This window comes from Cryptomeria japonica, chromosome 7 (genome assembly GCF_030272615.1).
Source record: "Cryptomeria japonica chromosome 7, Sugi_1.0, whole genome shotgun sequence".
Taxonomy (NCBI): Eukaryota; Viridiplantae; Streptophyta; class Pinopsida; order Cupressales; family Cupressaceae; genus Cryptomeria; species Cryptomeria japonica.
The window spans coordinates 127,456,237-127,480,602 of NC_081411.1; the positions used below are offsets into that span (position 1 = coordinate 127,456,237).

General features: G+C 37.6%; 1 protein-coding gene across 3 annotated transcripts; it reads left to right on the forward strand.

Annotated features, from left to right (window-relative positions):
• Positions 1 to 19,060: 19,060 nt before the first annotated feature.
• LOC131057950 (pentatricopeptide repeat-containing protein At2g33680) lies at positions 19,061 to 23,254 on the forward strand. 3 transcript variants are annotated; one of them, XM_057992041.2, is made up of 2 exons: positions 19,061 to 22,021; positions 22,390 to 23,254. In XM_057992041.2, the coding sequence occupies exon 1, from the start codon at positions 19,640 to 19,642 to the stop codon at positions 21,680 to 21,682; it is 2,043 nt and encodes a 680-aa protein (XP_057848024.1). In that variant the 5' UTR covers positions 19,061 to 19,639; the 3' UTR covers positions 21,683 to 22,021; positions 22,390 to 23,254. The 3 variants fall into 3 exon arrangements, with proteins under 3 accessions (XP_057848024.1, XP_057848027.1, XP_057848028.1); XM_057992044.2 differs by having other exon boundaries at positions 22,406 to 23,254; XM_057992045.2 differs by having other exon boundaries at positions 19,061 to 22,000; positions 22,406 to 23,254.
• The last annotated feature ends 1,112 nt before the right edge of the window (positions 23,255 to 24,366 follow it).

The window sequence follows — 24,366 nt, forward strand, 5'->3', positions numbered from 1 at the left end:
ATTAGTATACTTTTAAATCTCTTTTATTGTTACATGATTTTTTATATTAAATTTTCAGTTATGGATAATATTCCCATACTTTACTTTGTCCCTCTCTTCTATTACTTTGCATTAGTATTCAAATGGAGGAAACACGCTTATATCTTGCTAACAAGTAGATTATATAAGAACTCATGGAATTTTTTTAACTTGCAATAGTAGTGAAGCATGTACTTACCATATGTGCCCAATCAAAGAACTATGCCTTTTTAAGAATGAGATTGATAACATGCTATAATTTATAGTGATATTAAACCATGAAATCTAATGTTCCTATTACCACATGTTTAGCAAAGTGATCATGTCACCAATCCTAGGATGAAAATCTACTCTTATTAAATTCCTTCGAATTTTAGTAATGACCTTCCTCTCCTTAAGTAGCCAATACTTGTTCAAATTGCTTATATTGTTTGCTTCATTTTTTTCAATTGAAATTATTGACTACTCTTTTATATGGCTCGTCACCTTTCTATTAAATGGAAGATTGAATGTAAGAATTCTCATTTCTAATGATGTTACCATCTTCATCCAACACTTTCCTAGTTGCAACATAATCTTCTTATGCACATGCCAAAATTGACTTTAAGATTTAACCTATATATGGGAAACCAACCACATGTGTCAACCTTACTCTTGCCAAGATTTTATCTCTAAAAAATTATGCATCTCCAAACATTCTCTATTAAAAAACTCTTAGATCCACATAAGCTAGATTAGTGCCTATAATAGATTGCACTGGGGAAATAATCTTGGATGCTTTGATGTCTCTTTAAAATTTGTAATTCATAGTTCATAGTAACTTATCATATTTATAAGTCATCTAGTTGCACTTGTAAATTCACAAAATTATATACTAAGTACTTACTGTTAGAGGAAAAGGTATTAGAGCAAAAGGTATTATTTTGCTTAATTAATTAAATCATATCGATGTAATAATTAAGTCACTTTTTCTCTATTTCACTTCAGATAAATTTAGGAAGCTAAACTTAAGAATATTAATAATTAATTAATTATTAATTATTAATTGTTTTTAGGGTTTTCCCTTTTTAGGCTTGATCTCCTTTTATAAGGATTGATCCCTTTTGTAATTTAATATCTAATTATTATTATTGCATTCGTTTTGCTCTAGGTTTTCAAACCAATCTTTGTGTTGTGTGAACCTTTCATTGTTGTGACAGTTTTTTTGCATACAGGTATTCACTGGGTTCTGTGAGGTTGTATTTCACAACTTTAACATGGTATCAGAGCTCTAGACCTGAGGCTTTCCTGTTCTTCAGATTTGAATATTCTACCTATAGCAGGTCTTCTATGCAATTTGGGTTGATTTGGACCTCACCATTGAATGTGGAATGTGTCAAATAGTCAATATTGTCCTTTTGTTTGTCAATTTTTTATTCACGGGGCCAGATCTGTGACGGTTTGAAAGTTCATCTCTTTTTGTGATCTAGGGGGCACCTATTTTTGGAAGAAATTTGGGAAAAAAGGACATCACGGTTGGCTTTTGAAGGTCGATTCCATGAATTTTGATATATAATTCGATATATTTTGGCATAAAAGGCACAGGAGGCAAAAAAAAAATTACGACCCTCTGTATGGACATGTGGGGCTAATTTTAAAATATATATATTAAAAAAAATAAATCGGTTTTTTTACACCGACGGTTTGTTTAAACCACCAGTGGTGGTTAATATAAACCGTCCACAGACTACGGCGGTCTGCAAACTATTGGCAACCTATGGTGGTTTGTAAACGGCTTGCAGCGGCCTCTCCGCAAGCGGTTTTTAAACTATCAGCCACCGCTACCCGACCGCCAATCACCACCGTCACCTAGCCAGATAGAGCCCCGCCCGTGCTCCACTCCTCCACCACCACTGAGCCATGTTTGCCCCGCCACTGCCTGAGCACCACCAGTGGGTTGTCTGTTCTCCTTTTTGAAGCCTTTTAAGCCTATTGGGGCTTTTTTGTGATATCATGAGCAAACAGAGGTGTTTTTCAACAAACCATATATCATCAAAAAGCTCTTTCTGAGCCGGATCCATTTTTGGAGGGGTTTTTTCAGATTTTGTAATTTTCCTACTTTTATTGCCAGTCAAAGCTAGAACTTCTTTTTGGCACTTTTGGGGGCATATCTTTTGCATACGAGCTCCGTTTGTTGCAAACAAATAGGCGTTTGAAAGGTGTTCTAATGCTTTATCCAAATATACAGCTTATTTTATCAAAAAATTTATTAGGTACACAAAAATTTGTCAGAAGTTATTTTTTTCTTTTTCAGCTTTCAAGCTTTCAAAATTGTACTGGGGTTTGGTTTTTTTGTGGGTGGTGTATTTTTCTTCTTTCTGTATTATCATATCAGAAATCAGAATCCTCTCTCTTTAAAAAAAATTTAAGACCATAAACATCATGGCAGAAACTTCTTCATGTGACTGTCTTACACCACACAATTATCATACCTGGAAAGCACATATGACAAGACTTCTCATGTCTAAGGGGTTATGGTCCTGTTTGGATGAGGTTTAGCCTCTCTTGACAAGACCCTTTGAGGTTGTACAACATAGGAACAAAATGGATGAGACCATAGGTTTGATATCCTTAGATATTACAGATAGTCTTCTTTTTCACCTTGAGGGTTGCCTAACTCCTCGAGTTATATGAGCTAAGTTTCATGATCTTTTTGGCACCATTAATCAGCTCAGGGCACTTCAGATTGAGGCAAAATTGACCACCTTGGCACCTAATTCTTTTCCATCTGTTGAGGATTTCTTGATGAAATTTAAATCATTGTGATCATTGTTACATGCTTGTTGTAAGACCAAGATAGACACTGAGTGTATATAATTGATTCTATCTAGGTTTCGAGGTTCCTTTTAGATATTTTCTTCTACCTTCTATTCGACCATGGATTCTTTGGGCACACGATTTACCATGCCTTCATTTGAGGCATTTTGTGATAAGTTGACATGAGAATAGCCTCACCTCACATAATTGGATACTCTCCCTAGTTCTAAGAACCAAGCATTGGTACCTCAGCCATCAAAAGGGAAGTAGAAAAAAAAAAAAAAGCCAAAGACAGATTCTGTAGGTAGTGAGAGTTGCTCCAGGCCTCCACTAAAGTCTACTTCTAAACCACAATCCAACCCTAAGCAGGGTAATTCTCCTCATTCTGGTTCAGTCTTCCTCCAAGACTAAGAAGAAATCAAGTGATCCTTGTAGTTTATGTGGCAAGGAAGAACATCCAGTTTCTAGGTGTTGGAAATGATTAGAGGCTTTAGAGGAGGCCATGCAGCAGCATCACATCACCTCACCTCAAACACCTTCCCCACCCATGGGGAAAGGTCATGCTCTTTCTTCACGAGCATTTCCTTTAGGATCCACTTGGATCCTAGATTTTGGTGCTTCTCACCATATGACACACACTCAGGAGTTTGTCACCGCACTTGTCAATTGTAGGTGGTGACTCTACACAACTTTCAGTTATGGGTTTAGGTCATGTTCCATTGGATGGTGGTTGTCTTCAGAAAGTCCTTGTTGTTCTTAATATTTTGAAAAACCTACTTTCCATCTATCAGATTTTCCACTCTAGCACTAGTAGGACAGTTGAGTTCTCACCACATGATGTAGTTATTTGAGACCTTCATGATCTTGATTTGGTTGTGGCTACTGGGAGTGTTGATCGTGCATCCCACTTATATAGATTTGATGGCTTTTACATGACAAATGGTACAGGTTCATCTCTTATTAAACATGCAGACATAGTGAGAAGACTTTGGCATGAGCCCATTAGCTATGTTAATTACATATATCTACAACAGATGAGTACACATGCACTAGTGATTAGGCTCCCACTGATTTCCTGTATTGATGGTGTTTGACGAGGTTGTGTACTTGGAAAACATCACCGAGATTATTTTCCTATCAGTTAGTCTCCACATGCTATAGCACCCTTGGAGTTAGCACATAGTGACCTAATGTCATTTCTGACTCCTTTTTCAGGGTTTAGATATGTGCTCACTTTTATTGATGACTTTTTTAGACGTACAAGGGTGTACTTTCTTAAGTACAAGTCTAATGTCTTTGATTCATTTTGAATCTTTAAGACATTTGTGGAGAAGCAACCTTGACTTTCTATCAAGCGAATACACAGAGATAATGAGGGGGAGTATGTGAATAAGGCTTTCAGCAATTTCTACACTAAGCATGGTTTGCAAGACCAGCTTACAATTCCCTATACCCCTCAGTAGAATGGTGTTGCTGAGAGAAAGAACATGAATTTATGGGAGATGGCCAATTGTATGATTCATTCATGGTCCATGGATTCTTTTGTTTGGGTTGAGGCAGTCAATTGTGCCACTTATATTCAGAATCAGATTCTTCATAAGGCATTATGACATATGACTCTTGAGGAAGCTTGGACCCATGTCAAGCCCGATGTTTCTAAATTTTGAGTATTTGGTTGTGAGGCTTGGGAATTTATTCCTAATTCTCAGAGGAAAGACATGGAGAGGAAGAGCCGATCACTCATTTTTGTTAGCTACTATGAGGATGTGAAGGCATGCAAGTTGTTTGATCTTGATTCCAGAGAGGCCTTGTCTCAATGGGATGTCCAGTTTGATGAGCGCTTCACTCTGACATATTTTCCTTCACCAGCTTCTCCCTCACTACCTACTCCTCCCTCTTCATCTCTTGAGGATTATTTATCTCTTGACAATGATGCAGATGTTAATCCACCAGTCTCCCACCACCAGATCCACAACATTTTCCCAAGTGGGCCTGCTTTATTATAGAGGCAGCTAGATCTATGGTAGGTGACCCTTCAGATACCCATCATGCACAATCACATACTTTAGGTGCTAGTCTCTTGAGTCATGCCATTTCAGATGATCCTCAGAGGTTTTTAGAGGTGACGGGTCAGCTTGAGTGGGATAAGGCTATAGATGAAGAGTATTCTTCTTTGATGAAGAATCATGCTTGGGATCTTTGTTCTTTTCCTAAGGAAAGAAAGTTGGTTCGGTGCAAGTGGGTGTACTGTACAAAGTATGTTGCAAATGGTTCGATAGATAACTACAAAAAATGTCTTGTTGTGAAGGGGTTTTCTCATGTTGAGGGTATTGATTACTCTGAGACCTTTGCTCCTATTGCCAAGATGAATTCTATTCACTTTTTTTTATCCCTTGTAGCTTCACAGAAATGGCCAGTTATTCAAATGGATGTGAAGAGTTCTTTCTTGCATGGAGACTTACATGAGGAGATCTATATGGAGCAGCCTCAAGGGTTTATGTAGGACACTTCTTTGGTTTGCAAACTTAGGCATTCATTATATGGTCTCAAATAGGCCCCTCGGGCTTGGTATGAGAAGATGGACTCTTTTTTTCTCTCCTCTCACTTCACTCATTGTCATTCTGATCCCACAGTTTACATTCAACATCTAGAGGGCGATCTTTTGATTTTTGTTCTATATGTTGATAATTGAGCATTATTACAGGTATCTCATCCTCTATGATTCAGAGTGTTCAGAGATATTTGATGAAGTAGTTTTAGATGACAGATCTTGGTCTTCTACATTATTTTCTAAGTCTACAGGTTGTTCAGTCTTCAGATGGGATTTCCATATATAAATAGGAGTATTTTCTTGACATCCTCCATAGATTTGGCATGCACGATTGCAAGCCTGCCCCCACACCATTTCAGTCGGGTGTTGTTTTGTCCTCCACTTGCTCTCCTTCAATAAATTCTACATTATACAGACAATTGGTTGGCAGTTTGTTGTACCTAATGCATTCGCGTCCTGATCTTTCCTTTGCAATTGGCCTTGTCTCTAGGTTCTCACATGATCCACATGAGAGCCATTGGAAAGCTACCAAACATATTTTGAGGTACATTCAAGGAACTTCATAGTATGGCATTCACAACACATCAAGAGCTCCTCCCATAGTTGACTTCACTGAATCAGATTGGGCTAGTGATGTCGATGATCGAAAGTCTACTTTTGGCTTTGTTTTTTGTCTTAGTTCTGGTGTTGGCATTGTTGGCATTAGGTTGTCATTTATGTCAACTAGTTTGGAATGGTCACCGGTGAGTAAGTGCTAGTGACTAGTATGGGTGAAGTAAGACATGATGATGTCAATCCATATGCATGTAAGTAGACAGAAAGGTATGTTACCGGTATATATGAAATGCATCATTGATCGGTATATATGAAATGCATCATTGATCGGTAAACCAGAACCACCAGCAATGCAAAGAAAGAAAGCAAAAGAAGAATTGAAGGATGTGAATCGGTATACACAACAAAGTTTAATGTTGTCGATAAATAGACTAAGTAGTTGGACTGGCATGTTTGATGGAAGGCCAAGTTGATCCACCAACAGAGAAGAGGTCGGCAGGTATGAAGGACCACCAGTGAAGTTAGGTTATACTGGTAAGGTGAGTTGAACTGATAGTCAATCTTGGTTAGTGAAGGATGTCAAACCAACATAAAAAATCGAGCATAGGTGGATGTCGACAAGGATGATAGGTGGAAACCAGGTGGTGAGCACATAGAGGTTGGTGAAGTGTTCATCAACGTAGTAGTCAACAAACAGGTCGGTTTTAATGAGGAACCCACAAATCATGGGAGGATGGCAGAATGTTGCGGCTCAAGGAAGACAAGGTGGTAAGGTGATTGATTTGACCTTGCAAGACGATATGATCTTTGTACCCTTTTTCCAAAGGAAACAACCAAGCCATTAATGGTGATTGACAGAGAAACGCAGAAAAGCATGTCATAGTCATCTAAAAATAGAAAACACACATTGAAAAGTGAGGAGATGGTGGTGTTGTTTGGTGTGATGCAGATCACCATTCCAGAAAAGAAGATTGGATCAAATCTAATAGGGATTGAGTTGGTGAAGGTAAAACCTAACATGACACTGTTTGAATGTTGTCTTTGGTGGGAACCCTCAAAGATAAATATATCAGCTCGAAACTAAAATCAGTTGATGCTAGATGCAAGGTTTGAGAGGAAAGAGAGCTTGAGAAAGAAAGACTATCTACCTTAGAGTTATTTCTCAGAGAGTTATAGTGTGTGTTAGCAGGCTGAACCGGTGAGAGCGTCTAACCAGTAGAGATATTATATTACACTGAGTTGGTGCTTGGGTTGGTGCCCTAAATCATTAGGGGATGGTGCTCCTTGGGTTTGTGCCCTAAATTATTGTAATCTGATTATTTCATTATGAGGTTGGATTGGAGCAGTATACTCCAATAACATTTCTCAGCAAGGTTTTTCCCATATTGGGTTTTCCTCGTACATCTGGTGTTTTGGGTTATGTATTTGTGCATTTGCCTCTTTTGATATACACTATTATCTTACTAGTTTGACTGTTTTGTGTTGAGGTTGATAACTAGTATTCCAAGCTTGGTTTAAAAAGAAAAGTTTTTAAGAACCACCAATTCACCCCCCTCTCAGTGGTACATTGTGTTAAACAATTGGTGTCAGAGCTAAGGTTCCAAATTGATTAAAGCTTTCTCTAGCTTGGGTAGGTTCTGGTCAAAGAACACAATGGCAAGAAATGAGTATGCCTCCTCAAAAGCCCCCATGTTTGATGTATCTAACTATGCCTTATGGAGCAAAAGAATGGAGACCTATATTTCCTCTCTTGGTTTTGATGTGTGGATGTCTGTCAAGAATGGGTATACTATCCCTAGTGTTCCTCCCACTGATCTGGATGCTAAGGAGTATGAGAATAATGGAAAGGCTAAACATGCTATCTTAAGCAAGTTGTCTGATGATGAGTTTTTCAAGGTCATGCACTGTGCATCCACCAATGAGACTTGGGATAAATTGCAGAGATTATTTGAAGGAGATTCCAAAGTCAAAGAGGCCAAGCTACAATCAATAAGAGGCTGGTTTGAAGGCATCAAGATGAAAGATGGAGAAAATATTGCAGACTACCTTCACAAAGTAGATGAAACTGTGAACACCATCAAAGGACTTGGAGAAGAAATTTCTGATGAGATTATTGTCAAGAAGGTACTTAGATCTCTCATATCTAAGTATGATACTAAGGTTCCTTCCATAGAGGAAGCCAAGGATCTGAAGACCTTCACAATAGATGAGCTATTTGGCTCTCTAATAGCCTATGAGATGAGAACAATCGATGAAGCATCCTCAAGGAAAGAGGCAACATTCAACTCCACCAAAAAGGGAAAGGAAGAGGTTGCTCATAAAGGATCTAGTGAAGACTCGGATGTAGAGGCAACAAACTTTGTCAAAAATCTTAAGAGAGGATCTGGCAAGTATAAAGGAAAGTTACCACTCAAATGCTTCAACTATAGTAAAGTTGGTCACTTTGCTGCAAAATGTCCTTATAATGAAACCGATGGAGATGAGAAAAGAAGTTTTGGTAGATCTACTGGTAAAGAAAAAGAAAGGAATGTCTATGGGGAAGGAAGAAGAGGATACCAGAAGAAGAACAACCTATATACTATTGAGGATGATGCCACTAACGAAGAAAGTGCATCACAAGATTACTACCATGAGAATGAAAGAGAAGATAATCTCTTTATGGCACTATATGAGCTGATTGGTGAAGATGAGGAAGAAGAAGACATTGAAGCTAAAGTGGATCTAGAAGGTGAGTTCATAAGTTCTCTTAAGGAGTTAAGTAAGACAAGAAGAGAACTCAAGAAGGTCAAGCTTGCTGCAGCAGAAGAACAAGGTCTCTTGAAGCAATCTCTGGATGAATCCAATCAAGTTATCTCTGACTTAAAACTCCAATTGGAAGGAAGCATTTCATACTACTGCATATACCTTGAATCGGGTTCAACTAAGAACAAACAACATAATGACACCTTATGAGTTGTTGTATGACTAGAAACCATTAGTCAAGTACTTCAAAGTATTTGGAATCAAGTGTTTTATCAAGAGAGATATGGATGGTTTAGGTAGTTTTCATTCTAGGAGTGATGAAGGGATCTTGCTTGGTTACTCGACTAACAGTACAAGGCCTATAAATGCTAAAACAAAAGGCTAAAAGAATTATTGAGAATGTGCATGTAAGAGTTGATGAGGATATGCATAAAGGAAGACAAGAACAAGTGAACCAGTATGATGATTTCAGTGATGAAGGTGAAGAAGCTCAGCCAGACAATGAACCAAAAGAAGCATCCAAAAAGGTCCCTAACTAGTATGTGCAGATAAACCACCTGGAAGAGAAGATTTTAGGTAATAAGAGTGATGGTTTGCAAACTAGGAGAAGACTTGCCTGGAATGATGAACAAGTCAATTTATACCTTATGATTGAAGTAGAACCTAAAACATTCAATGAGGCCAACAAAAGTCAGAAATGGATGGATGCCATGGAAGAAGAGTTGTAGTAGATTGAGAAGAATGAGACTTGGGAATTAGTCCCTAGACCGGAAGACAAGAATACCATTGGCACCAAATGGGTCTACCAAAACAAGATGAATGAAGAAGGTAAAATTGTTACGCATAAAGCTATAATTGTGTGCAAGGGTTACTCTCAGGTAGAGGGAATTGATTTTGAAGAAACATTTGCACCGGTAGCTAGATTAGAAGCAATTAGGATGTTTCTATCTTTTTCCGCCTACAAGGGTTATAAGGTATATCAAATGGATGTAAATTTTGCCTTCCTAATTGGAAATTTGGAAGAAGTGTACTTGGAGCAACTGAAAGGGTTTCTGTTACATGATGATGAAACCTTTGTGTCCCGGTTGAAGAAAGCCCTGCATGGTTTAAAGCAGGCTCCTAGAGCATGGTATTCAAGGTTAGATCAGTATCTGAAGGAGCAAGGATTCAAAAAGGGGAGTGCTGACAACAAATTATACATCAAGGCAGATGGAAATCACATGATCATTGTGGTTGTGTATGTAGATGACATTATTTTTGGAGGCAACAAGGACACTCTTTGCAAAGATTTTGCTAATCAAATGTAGTCAAAATTTGAGATGTCAATGCTTGGAGAATTGGCATACATCCTTGTTTTGCAGATATCACAGCTAGATAAGGGAGTCTTTATCTCACAAACCAAGTATGCAAAGGGGATATGCTAAAGAAGTTTCAAATGGAGGACTGCAAACTGGTGAGTACCCCCATGGTGACCTGAAGAAAATTAAGATAGAATGGTGAATCACTGGTAGTGGATCAGACATTGTATAGATCCATGATAGGCAATTTATTGTATCTTACTACTTCTAGACCGGATATAGTGCAGGTAGTGTGTATGGTGGCTAGATTTCAAGTAGCACCTAAGCAGTCACATATGAATGTAGTGAGTAGAATTTTTAGGTACCTGCAAGGGACACTCAATTATGGATTATGGTACCCTAGACAAGGGGAATTCATCTTGGAAGCATATACTGATGATGATTGGGCAGGTTGCATTGATGACTGAAAGAGCACAAGTGACCTAGTGCATTCTTCCTATGTGATCGATTGGTCTCATGGCATAGAAAGAAGCAGGATTTGGTCTCCCAATCAACTACTGAAGCATAATACATTATTGTTGCTACATGCTTCTCTCAGGTGCTTTGGATGAAGAAAACCCTCAAGGACATACAAGTGGACATCTCTGATCCTATTCCCATCCGGTGTGATAATTCAAGTACCATAAACATATCAAAGAACCTAGTGATGCATTCAAGGACAAAGCATATAGCCATCAAGTATCATTTTCTTAGAGAGAAGGTTGAAGGACACGAAGTAAATATGGAATATGTCCCTATAGGAGAACAAGTGGCATATATCTTCACCAAACTATTGTCGGTAAGAACTTTTTAGTACTTAAGACACAAGTTGGGAGTTGTGCCACCTACCTCATGCACTTAAGTTTGTAAGAAGATATATGGTTCAGGGGGAGTTCATAGCAGTATCTATATCTCTTGAACCACATGCTAATCATAGGGAAAGTTCAAGGTTGTATGTCTCGGTACCAGCTATATTCACTAAGAGAAGATTTGACTAAGGGGGAGATAAGTATGAATCAAAGGGGGAGAATGAAGTACCTTGACCCTTTATCATTATGTCAAAGGGGGAGAAATCTACTCTTGTGAAGACTTGCAGTGAGTTGACATCAATGCCAAAGGGGGAGATTGTTGGCATTGCTAGCATTAGGTTGTCATTGATGTCAACTAGTTTGGCATGGTCACCGATGAGTAAGTAGTGGTGACTAGTATGGGTGAAGTAAGACATGATGATGTCAATCCATATGTGTGTAAGCAGACAGAAAGGTGTGTTATTGGTACATATGAAATACATCATTGATCGGTAAAGCAGAACCACCCGCAAGGCAAAGCAAGCAAACAAAAGAAGAATTGAAAGATGTGAACCGGTATACATAGAATGCTACCGGTAAATGGACTAAGTAGTTGGACCATCACGTTTGATGGAAGGCCAAGTTGATCCATCGACATAGAAGAGAGATCAACAAGTATGAAGGACCATCGATGAAGTTAGGTTTTACCGTTAAGGTGAGTTGAATCGGTAGTCAATCGGTCGGTGAAGGATATCAAACTGACATAGCAAACCAAGCATAGGTGGATGTCGACAAGGATGACAGGTGGAAACCAAGTGGTGAGCATGCAGAGGTCGATGAAGTGTTCATCGACGTAGTAGTCAACAAGTAGGTCGATTTTAATGAAGAACCCGCAAATCATGGGAGGATGGAACAATGTTGCGGCTCGAGGAAGAGAAGGTGGCAAGGTGATTGATCTGACCTTGCAAGATGATCTAATCTTTGTACCCATTTTCCAAAGGAAACAACCAAGCCATTAATGGCGATTGACAGAGAAACATAGAAAAGCATGTCGTAGTCATCCAAAAATAGAAAACACACATTGAAAAGAAAGGAGACGGTGATGGTGTTTGGTGTGATGTAGATCACCATTCCAGAAAAGAAGATCAGATCAAATCTAATATGGATTGAGTTGGTGAAGGTAAAACCTAACATGACACTGTTTGAATGTTGCCTTTGGCAGGAACCCTCAAAGATAAATATGTCAACTTGAGACTGAAATTAGTTGATGCTAGATGCGAGGTGTGAGAGGAAAGAGAGCTTGAGCAAGAAATACTATCTACCTTAGAGTTATTTCTCGGAGAGTTACAATGTGTTAACAGGCTGAACCGGTGAGAGGGTCTAACTAGTAGAGACAAAGTAACCAGTAAACTGTTATAGTCTTAACAATCAAGCATACCAGTAAGGAGTGATTGGTTAGGAAGGCATCCAAGAGTGACACTGTGAAGTGTGAGGCTTAGAGAGAGAGAGAAGAAAAGTTGGGAGTAACCGGTGAGTGATCAGAGAGAGTAATCTGATAACCAGCTGTGTGAGAACTAATGAAGAAGAGGAGGTTGTTAACTAGCAGAAATCCATTGATCAGGTGTTGCAGAACTCATTTAAAACTAGATTCTATCACTGTATCAAAATTGTATTTCATTAAATTACACTGATTTGGTGCTTGGTGCAGGGGTTGGTGCCCTAAATTATTGTAATCTGATTGTTTCATTATGAGGCTGGATTGGAGCAGTAGACTCTAGAAACATTTCTCACTGAGGTTTTTCCCTAATTGGGTTTTCCTTGTACATCTGGTGTGTTTGCCTCTTTTGATATCCACTCTTATCTTACCAGTTTGATTGTTTAGTGTTTAGGTTGATAACTAGTATTCCAAGCTTGGTTAAAAAAGAAAAAAATTCAAGAACCACTGATTCACCCCCCTCTCAGTGGTACATTGTGTTCAACATCTGGTCCTATCACATGGTATTGCAAGAAGTAATCTGCTATTGCATTATCATCTACAGATTCTAAGTATCGAGAAGCGATGTTAGCCAGCCAATAGATTTTATGGCTTCGACAGATGTTGACAGAGTTTGGTTTTTCTCTTGATAGTCCCACACTTCTTTGGTGCAACAATCAAAGTGTTATACATATTTCCCGCAATCCAATGGAGCATAAGCAAGCGAGGCACATTGAGATCCACATGCACTTCATCACGAAGTTGATTCAGGATGGTTCACTCACCTTGGACTACATTCCTACAGAGGAGCAGGTTGCTAACATCTTCACGAAACCTTTAGCATCTTTGCGTTATCTTCAGTTGTGATCTATGCTCGAGGTGAAGGAAGTTGTCCTTGGGGGGTCTTTGTGAGGCCTTCCTTCCTTCATATTTTTTAACATGCTTTCATCTCTTTTAGGAGAGGATTTTTTTCCCACTGGGTTTTCTCCTTTTTTCTCCAATTTACAAAGATTTCATTGTACTTGGGTACCTCATCAGGCCTTGTTGTCGGGATCCATTTTTAGCTTTCTAGCATCTAGTCCTTAGTTTTTTTAGCTTCTCCCTAACTTCATCTTAAGGGGGGTGTTAGAGTAAAAGGTATTAGTTTACTTAATTAATTAAATCATATTGATTTAATAATTAAGTCACTTTTTCTCTATTTCACTTAAGCTAAATGTAGGAAGCTAAACTTAGGAATATTAATAATTAATTTATTATTAATTATTAATTGCTTTTAGGGTTTTCCCTTTTTAGGTTTTCTCTCCTATTATAAGGATTGATCCCTTTTGTAACTTAATATCTGATTATTATTATTGCATTCTTTTTGCTCTAGATTTTCAAAGCAATCTTTGTGTCTTGTGAATCTTCCATTGTTGTGATAGGCTATTTACATATAGGTGTTCATTGGGTTCTGTGAGGTTGTATTTCACAACTTTAACACTTACAAACCATCAAAATCCATTAAATTAATTGAATTTCATGCATTTTGAAGTGTCGCAAGTTTTTAAATTTTTTGGGGGACTTAGGGACTTAGAAATAGGTCCATAGGTGCATGAAAAAGTAGTTGGTCCAACAATTAAAAGTTACAATGTTACATTCATGAGGAATTAGGAGGTAGGGGAAATTAGAACCTAGGTGAAAAGGTCAAAATATTCCCATAAAGTTTAAAAAGGTAATATATAATTCATTATGTGTCGGAATCAAACTTTGGGAGGGAATAAGAACTCATGGACCTTGGTGAAATGGTGCTTGGGATCTCTACCGATTTTAAGATTACAAATGAAATTTTTTGTTTTGGCCTAAGTGCAAGGTTCTTAACTTATCCAAAGGACATAAAATATAAGGATAAAGGTTACAAATATAAAGATTCTTCCAAGCTCTAGGTTTCTAACATTCTATATACTTTGAGATTTTAGGGTGCAAGACTACTAAGGGGCTTGAGACATAAGGTTCTAGGTTTCAACAAAAGTCCAAAATTTGAACTTCTAAAGTGCTCTTTGTTCTATACAAGGTTCACAAATCAAAACAAGCAAAGGATTTAGGATAAATGGTCTAAGATAAAAGGTTGTGCTTTATGAGGCCTAGAGGGATGCGAGAATCGAGGACCATTAAAAAGGTCTAAAACTTCAAAAAAATCTTTGGAACATGAAATTTCCATAATCTAACATGGATTTTGACTAAAGCTACAATAAGATATGAATAGATTGCAATGGGGAAACAATCTTACTCTAATCTTACATGGATTTTATTATGGAACATGAAATTTCCATAATCTTACATGGATTTTGACTAAAGTTGTACAATAAGACATGAATTCTCCCATAACGTGAATAAGAATCTAACTTAAACCCACCAATCATAAAGAAACTCTAAAATTCGTTAATTCAAATCTCAATATAAAATTTTAAATGTAAAAACATAATAAAAATATTTTAAAAACACAACAACTGCCACATAGTGGCCAGTACTTGCCTTTTTAGTAATGCAATAATAATTTTTTTGTTTAGAGGTAGATTGGATAATAATTTGAGATAATATATTTTATCAATAATATAATAGAGAGTGCCCATAATTATAACATAGTTATAAAATTATAATAATATCTATAACTAATTCAAACCGTAACAATAACCTTAATTCTAACCTTAACATTATTTGTATGATAGCCCAAATTTTTAACCTAGTTCTAATAATTTTAACCCTAGTTCTAAATCTAACTCTAAGCCTAAATCTAATCTTAATTTAGAAATATTTGAACCTTATTTTTAACCCTAACCTTAACCCTTATTCTAACACTAAATCTTATTAAGAAACCTAATTTTAATCATAATCATTGTTTTTTGAATAAAAGGGGTAAAAACTTTATTGAAACATAGACACAAAAATTACAAGGAGGGCCCAAGCACCGAGGCTCCAAAAAGAGAACCTCAGGCTTGGACCAAGCTCAGCCAACATCATTACTATCCATATCCTCAACAAAAATCTTTTGCAAGACCTCATGATAATCCAGGCAGAGATGCTCCCAACCTTCAATTTTCCAGTCATTGTCATGTTTCGAAGCCCACTTAGCCAAACAATCAGCTGCTCTATTCCATTCATGAGGAATGTGGATGAAGGACACCTGCTCCATTAAATAACTAATTTGAAGAATCTGATGAACTATCTCTGCCAGCTGCCAATGAATCCCACTTACCTTCTTCTCAATCAACAAATTCACCATAATTTGTGAATCCGATTCACAGATAACCTTCCTTCTACCCAACTCCCAAGTCCGCTCCAGGGCATAGAGAATAACAAGTCCCTCCATAAAATTATTAGATTGCCTCCCTTTATGCACCGAAAAGAACAACACCACCTCCCCCAAACAATTCCTAACAACACCTCCAACCCCTGTCGGGCCTGGGTTACCCCTAGAGGAGCCATTAGTGTTAATCTTGATAATCTCATCCTGGGGGGGCCTCCACCTTCCCATCCTTTGGACCTTCTTCCTAGCACACCTACCTCTTCTGACACAATCAGAGGTGGGAGACAACTCTTGCCAGCCAAACCTACTCACGATATCTGCTTCAACTCTATCCAAAGGAAAATTCACCTCACATTTAGCTTCCACCGTCTCCCGAATCATAACCATGATTCTATTCCACACTTGTTGCACTAACAATCTGGCCTCATGAAAGATCCTTATGTTCCTCTCAAGCCAGATCTGCCAGAGAATGAAGATGTGCCCAATATACCAGATTGTCTGGAGGAAGGGGGACAAGATAGGAGGTCTGTCCAAACTACTCCAAAACTCCACCAGAGAATCTGCGTGAACACAAGGAGACTTCCACACCCCCCACCAGTAATGCCAAATAAGCATAGAAAAGGGGCATCTGAAGAACAGTTGCGAGGAGTCTTCCTCCCCATTGCCACACAAAGCACAAATCGAAGGCCCTAAGAAACCTTGCTTGCGAATATTATCCTAGGTAAGGCATCTATTCCAAGCTAGAGCCCAAGCAAAGCAGTTGCACTTCGGCCAAGAAGAATTGTTCCAAACCTATTTCCACCAGTGCACCTCTCTTCCCTCCAATCTTCGGTTCAACAGTTCCCTGTAACCACTAGCTACAGTAAAGACTCCCTTAGGATTCGGAGACCAGGCAATTCCATCCCTACCCTTGATGCCACTACAGTGTCTACTCGCTAGAATGCCTTGTAACTCAGCACAGTCCTCCTCCATCCCACCAACCGGCCACTCATTAAGATCCTTCCACCGCTCCATCTCCATCCATCCACACCTGTAAACCATCTTGAAGTCACTCACCCTTGACCACCCAACCTCCAAAAACCTCTGGCTAAGGTTCCCAAGATTAGGAAACTGATCAAGAATGGGGGGGTACCTGTCCCAAGAGTCATTCCAGAAAAGGACCTCTTCCCCCCTCCTACAAATCCAAAAGAGTCATTCCTTAATGAGAGAAGCCCCCTTCTTGAGAGTGTACCAAATCATAGAGCCTTTACCCTCTAGCGGATATCTTGGAACCTCCTAAGTAGGTATCCTTTGCATGTATTTGAAGGCCAAAATCTTAGCCTAGCCACGATCCTACTCAACACACCACCTCCAGTACAATTTTGCCGCCAAAGCCTCCCCAAATAGAATAGCCTGCCTTAAACCAAGCCCCCCCGATTGTTTCGGGCTACACACCAGGTCCCAATTGACTAGACTCCATTTGGACGAGGAAAGATTGCCTGCCCATAAGAATTGCCTTGCCAAAGAATCCAGGCCCTTCAAGAACCACTTGGGAGCCACTTGAAGCATACATCTATAGGTCGGAAGAGCATGTACCACCGACTGAATCAGTTGAACCCTCCCAGCAAATGACAACCATCTACGAGTCCAATGTTCAACCTTCGAGCAAAATTTATCCAAGATACCCTGCCATGACTCCCGTAGAGGGTTACTAGGAGAGATAGGAATACCCAAATAAGTCAAGGGCAAGGAGCCAACTTGGAATCTCAAGATAAGAGCAATCCTCCTTTGAATAGCTTCAAGGGTGTTGAAGAAAATGATAGAAGATTTATCTTCATTGATCAACTTGCCTGAGGTCGCCAGATAAACATCCAGAACCTTACGCAGATTCGTAGCTTCTTTGATCTGAGCAAGTCCCATCAAGGTCGTGTCATCAACAAATTGCAAATGAGACTGCGACTGCAAGTCATTACCCCAGTTCCACCCTTGAATGCTACCCTGACCCACATTATGTTTGATTAGCCTCCCCAGGCCCTCAGCCAGGAGAATGAATAAGTAAGGGGAGAGGGGGTCCCCCTGATGAAGGCCCCTAGACTTACCAAACAACTCGGTATGATCCCCATTGATTAGAACTGAGAAAGAGGTGGACGTAACTCCACTCATAACCCATTGAACCCATTCCTCAACAAAGCCAAAATCCCTAAGGATCTTCTGGAGGAAAGACCAACGAACTCTATCATAAGCCTTAGCCATGTCCAACTTGATAAATATAGCTTTTTCCTTGGAGGTAACCATAGAATGAATGGTCTCCGTAGCAATGACTACACCATCCAATTTGACACCCTTCCACAAATGCGCTCTGTTCCTCAAAGATAACACCCCCTAGGCACTTCTTTAGCCTCTTTGCAATCATCTTCGAGATGATCTTATAAATAATATTGCAGAGAGATATAGGGCGGAACTGGCCTAACCTGTTGGCCCCCTCACACTTAGGGTAATCATAATCATTGTTATAATGATTTTAGAATTATACTAATAAATAAGAATTAAGATTATAGTTATAATATAATTAAGAATTATAAATTAAGTTATAATCATTTATTTAAATTATGACTGTAAAATTAATAATAATAATCTTAATTTTAATTAGTAATTATTTAATGAAAAAAAAAATTTATTAATAATATATTTCTTATTATATATTTTTGGTAATGTTATTATTAATAAATTATTTATAATTAATATATTAATCTTCATAAAATATTTTAGATTATATTATTGCATTATACAGATTTAATATTATATGATAAGGATAAATAATATTGTATTTCATTTATGTTATAAATATAATTTAGATTATAATTAAATATGTTAATAATAATTTTCAATAATATGCATAATATTAAATTATTTATTAAAACCTTAATCTCTAATGTTTTTATATTTTAATAATTTAATATATTTAACCTTACTAATATATTATTATATATAATTTTATTATTCATTGATTATATATAATTAACATATTTAATATTAATTTTATTTTAATATAAAAAAGGTATTTAATCTTAATATAAAATATTTAATTTTATTATTGTATATATATAGACTTATATATATTAATAATATTAAAATTAGTTATTCATTTTTTTATCTAATATTTAATTTAATTATATGCTATATAGAAAATATACATTAATGTATTTATCAAAGATATATTTTTATATTATCAAATTACGTGGTGAAAGATTTAGATACATATTTTAAATAATTTGAAAAGAAAATTCAAACAAACTAAATATTATTTTAATGACCTAAAAATTTGCCCAAAAAGTTTCATGTAGAAAGTGGATCCGGAAATCCCATAATAAAATGCAAATTATTTAAGCCAATTAGATTGAAGAAAAACAATTTCTGAAATTTGAAAATGTAAAAACTAATTGAATACTAATAACAAAACAACATCAAATCCAAAACAAAACACTAAATCAAATAAAATGAAAAAGCAATGAAAGCCAACCTAATTAATGACTTGGAAGAATGAATACTATGGAAGAGAAATTATTTCCCAAACCCAATGAACCCCACCATTAATTGAAAAAACAGCATCGAAATATCTCAAGTTAACAGAAACAAGCAAGACAGAACCCTGCGTCAATCACCCAAAGCTCGAGCGATACAAGAATTTGAACGCAGTGTGGAAATAAGGCTAAGAACTGAATACATAAACCCTAGCTACCCTCCATGTACATCATTAATCTTGCTCAGGTGAAGTGGGAATCTGAGATTTGGGAAGAACTTGAAACATGGAACTAAGTTCATAAGTGCCTAAGTTCCTTGGACTTCCAGAAGTTCAAGATGCAAAGCGGAAAAAACAAATAGACACAGAAAAGTGAGAAGTGGGAAGGCTTAGGAACTTGAAACCATGTTCCAATTTCTGAATTTTCCATTAGACTACAAAGATAAAGAGTTTTTTAAAGGAACTGGGGTTTTGGTTCAAGGGTTATGAAAACTTCACCAGAGAGAGTTCATTAACCTTATGAACTGATATGAAATTGTTACGAAGTGTAACGATTCGTTTGCCTTGTTTTCTATACTGTAACATGTAGATGTGTAATGTGCAAGATTGGATTGCCGCAGCAGGCATTGCGAAAGCCTCTCACTTGGGTTTGCTTAAATATGTATGTCCCTGTATTACAGTCTGCAGCCACCAGGAGAGAAGTTGCAAAGGGTAAATGCATACATGCCCACATAATCAAAATGGGATATGAGCCAAACATTTTTGTGGACAATAATCTGGCCAACATGTATTCAAAGTGTGGATTCTTAAAAGATGCGCGCCAAGTGTTCGACAGAATGTCTAAACGAAGTGTTGTCTCGTGGAATGGAATTATAGCAGGATATATTCGGTATAGCCAATATGATGAGGCAATGGAGTTGTTTTACCAAATGCTACAGCGAGGCCTGCAGCCAAGTGAATTCACGTTTGGTAGCTTGCTTAAAGGGGTTGCCGCTGCTGCGTTAAAAGAAGGAGGTAAACATCTTCATGCCCTTGTTGTGACATTTGGATTTGAATTTGATTTGTTTGTGCAAGGTGCTCTTATTGATATGTATGCTAAATGTAAGAGCGTGGAATATGCACGTCAAGTGTTTGACAAAATGCCTGAAAGAGATATTGTCTCGTGGAATGCAATGGTTGCCGGAAATGTGCAAAATGAGAGTATAACAGAAGCCCTTAGACTCTTTTGTGAAATGAAGCAGGCTTTTACGCTTCCAAACCAGTTCACATTTGCGATTATTCTCAAAGCCTGCGCCGATAGTCTATTTCTAGAACTAGGAAAGGTAGTCCACGCCAATGTGATTACATCACAACTTGATCTGGATGTGCCTTTATGGAATGCTCTTATTGACATGTATGTAAATTGTGGAAAGATAGACGATGCATTTCGTGTGTTCAATAGAATGCCTGAACGAGACCTTGTGTCGTGGAATGCAATTTTAGCAGGGTATGTTCAGAATGGGTATGATAAAAAGGCGCTGGACCTTTTCAGACAAATGCAAATGGCAGAACTGAAGTTTGATGAGTTCACCATTGCTACTGTTTTCAGGATATGTGATAACTTAGTTTGTATAGAACAGGGTATGCAGGTCCACGCCCTTGTCATTAAAACTGGATTTCAAGCTAATCTCTATGTGGGAACAACACTTATTGATATGCTTGTAACCTGTAGAAGGATGGATTATGCAATCAAAGTATTCAGTGAAATTCCCAAACGAGATTTGATATTATGGGGTGTGCTTATTGCCGCATATGCTCACCAGGGTGATGGTGACAAAGCTCTGGAACTCTTTTATCAAATGCAACAGCTAGGCTTGAAGCCCGACGAGTTTATATTTTGCAGTGTTCTAAAGGCATGTGCAAACCTTGCGATATTGGAACAAGGAAAGCAAATCCATGTGCACATCCTGCATTCTGGATTTGAATCTAATGCCATTGTGGGTATCAGTCTTATTGATATGTATGCAAAAGTTGGGAATATAAAGGATGCTTGTATTGCATTTAGGGAAATGCCCAGAGAAGATGTTACCTCATGGAATGCAATGATAAGTGGACTTACTCAGCATGGGCATGGTAGACAGGCTCTGGAACTCTTTAGAGAAATGCAAGATGCTGGGATAAAGCCAGATCATGTTACTTTTGTTGGTATTCTCAATGCTTGCAGTCATTTAGGCCTAGTGGATGAAGGTTGTTACTACTTTGATCATATGAACCAAGCCCACGGAATCATTCCTAGAGTAGAACACTATGCATGCATGGTTGATCTTCTTAGCCGGGCTGGGCTTCTGGAAGAGGCTGAGTGTTTTGTCAAGTTGATGCCATTCAAACCCAGTCCTGCAGTGTGGCGGACTCTGCTTGCTGCATGCCGAATTCATGGCAACATGGAGCTTGGAGAACGTGTTTCAGAATCTCTGTTTGCGATGGACATAAAAGATTCTGCAACTTATGTGTTACTCTCAAATCTCTATGCTGCTGAAGGCAGGTGGAATGATGCAGCGAAGGTGAGGAAAATGATGAGTGATAGGGAAGTGAGCAAAGAGGCAGGGGTTAGCTGGATTGAGATTAAGAGCAAGGTTCATGTATTTTGTGTTGGGCACTAAGAAAATCTACAAGGAGAAGTGATCATTTCAAACTATGGGAAGATGAAGATTAAGCCCGGGTAAGTTCCATGGAACTACGTTTGGGAATTGATGAAGACATAGGGTTTGCCTAATCTGCACTGCAATACGCGAAGACAAGCCAAGCTTATTAAGATTTTTTACGCGTTGTGGAGAGAATTGTGGATGAATACTTTGAAAAAAGGAAGAAGTGCAGTAGTATAGAGATTGAGGACTTTGTGGATTTGCTACTTTTTTTTGTCTGAAGATGAATCCATGCAGATCAAAATTACACGAGACCACATAAAGAAAGTTGTCTTTGTATGTCCAAAACCCTAATATGTATGTAAACTTTTTTCACACTTCTGTTTTGGGTGTTTTGTTTTTTGTTCACTAAAATTATTATGCCTGCTTAGGCACAGTGTTGTTTGGCCGTATGATCTACACAGTCTAAGTTGCACAGGTCTAATTTAATTAAGTTGTAGTTTACTGCAGAAACAGGGTTACTGATATAAAATAGTGAGGATATAATAACATATCTTCTAAACTCATCACGCTTGGAATTTGATGGTCACCCCTGCCTTTTATATGAAAATTATATGATGGTTTGATCATCCAAGTATCTCTTAATTAATTTTCTCTAAAAATAAGATTGATATGCTATCTAGATGCTTTCTTAAACTGTACCAACATTTTATGCCTTTTCTCAGGACTTGTTATCTGCAGCCACAGATACTTCAGGAGCTAGACAGAATGGGCAATGGCAGAATCGCTTAGAAATCCATCAGCAATGAAGCTAGCTCAACAGAGCCTGATTCTGTAATTGGACTCAATCTCATGCTGGAAGAATCTGATCTTCCTCATCTTTAATACCTGCAATCAATAGCGAAAGAAACATTAAGACTTCACCCACAGCTCCATTGCTCCTTCCACATCAGTCTATGGAACAATCTACAATAGAGGGATATCAAATACCGGAGAAAGCTCAAGTTCTTGTCAATGCTTGGGCTATTGCAACAGATCCAATTGTTTGGGAACAATCCAATGATTTCAAGCCAAAAAGATTTTTAGAAAGCCAAATTGATAAAAGGTCAAGATTTTGAATTCATGCCATTTGGTTCAGGCAGGGGAGCATGCCGTGGGATTAATTTGGCTTTATCCTTGATGTATTTTGGCCTTGCACAACTATTACACTGCTTCAATTGGAGTCTTCCTCAAGGAATAAGTCTACAGAACTTGGATATGTCAGAAGTATATGGACTTATCATGCATAAGGCAGTGCATCTTCATGCAATTCCAATTCCCCACCTTCCACTTGAATTCTATGAACCAAAAGCCTCATCTGTGGAAAACGAGAATTCACTATAAAGTCTCTAAAGTATGTAGTTGCTTGTTAAACATGTATTAAGCCATCTGTATCTGAATGCATGAGTCTTGTCCTATAATATGCTCGTTGATCTTAAATTGTTATGGTTTAAAAATATTGAGTTTTCACAGAACGTAAAAAAACACAGTAGTCACTGAATCTGCCATTTTATACAAATGAATTAAAAGTTCTTTTTATTTGTCGCTGTAGACCAATGCCATAAAGCTGTTTTATTTGCCAGAGATGGAGTGGCGCCTGTAAATTAAATTCCAAAATCTTCTAACAATCCAACTTTTAAATAATGTTGTTTGCCTATAGATTTAATCTAAAGTGACTCAGCTATTAAAACAAAATGGTACGTAAAGAGTGTGCAGTTGATTAAAAGTTGTTCTAAATGAAATTCTAACATGGATGCTATCATTTATTTTTCAACCAAATTTACGTCACTTCCTCTCAAAATTTTGCAGTGCTGACCATTGTTATAAAACAATGTTGTTGATGGAATATTTAATATTATCCATATATTAATTGTACAATTAATGTATAAAAGAATTAACACATTTTGATTCTTACCTCAACTAGAATAAGTTTTACCATCAAAATATTAAATACGTTTTTGATATGCAGATGTTTGTGAGAGTAGGGTTCTATGGTGGAAACAAGTGTGTAACAAATTTTCTTGACCCAAGTGCAATTTTTTCTTGTGGTTGGTTGTTCAAAATAGATATCTTATTTTGGACAATTTATGCAAGTGTGGCTTCCAAGGACCTTCTATCTGTGTGTTGTGTCTTAATAGTGAAGAATGTACTTCTCATCTTTTCTTTTAGTGTTCTTTCCCTAGGAAGATTTGAGATCTCTGGTTGGAAATTTGGAATCAAGCTTGTTTGCATGCTTCCTTGTTGGCTTAGTTTTGGGACTGCTTTGGTTCAGCCTCCAATTAAGACCTCTTTTCTTCAAGTTGTTTAGGTTATTGGGCCTTTTTTTTTAATCATATGGCATCTTTGGCTAGAACAAATTCATAGGATCTTTCAGAATGCAAAATTGATTGTTCAGCAATCATGGTGTAAAATTGTTCATACACTTTAGGGGACAACCTTGGCTAATTGTGATCCTTTGGGTGCAATGGATCTTGGTGATGTGGGTATTTTTCAAAGATTGAGCTTTTCTAATCAGGGAATCGATGATTCTATTAGCATGGGATGTAAGCAAGTTAAGCGGAACAAATGTAAACAATCTGAGAGGAAGATTGACCGGGTGTGTCAATGGCTTTCTCCTCAAAAAGTTCTAAAGAAAAATATTGATTGCTCTTCTAGAGGGAATC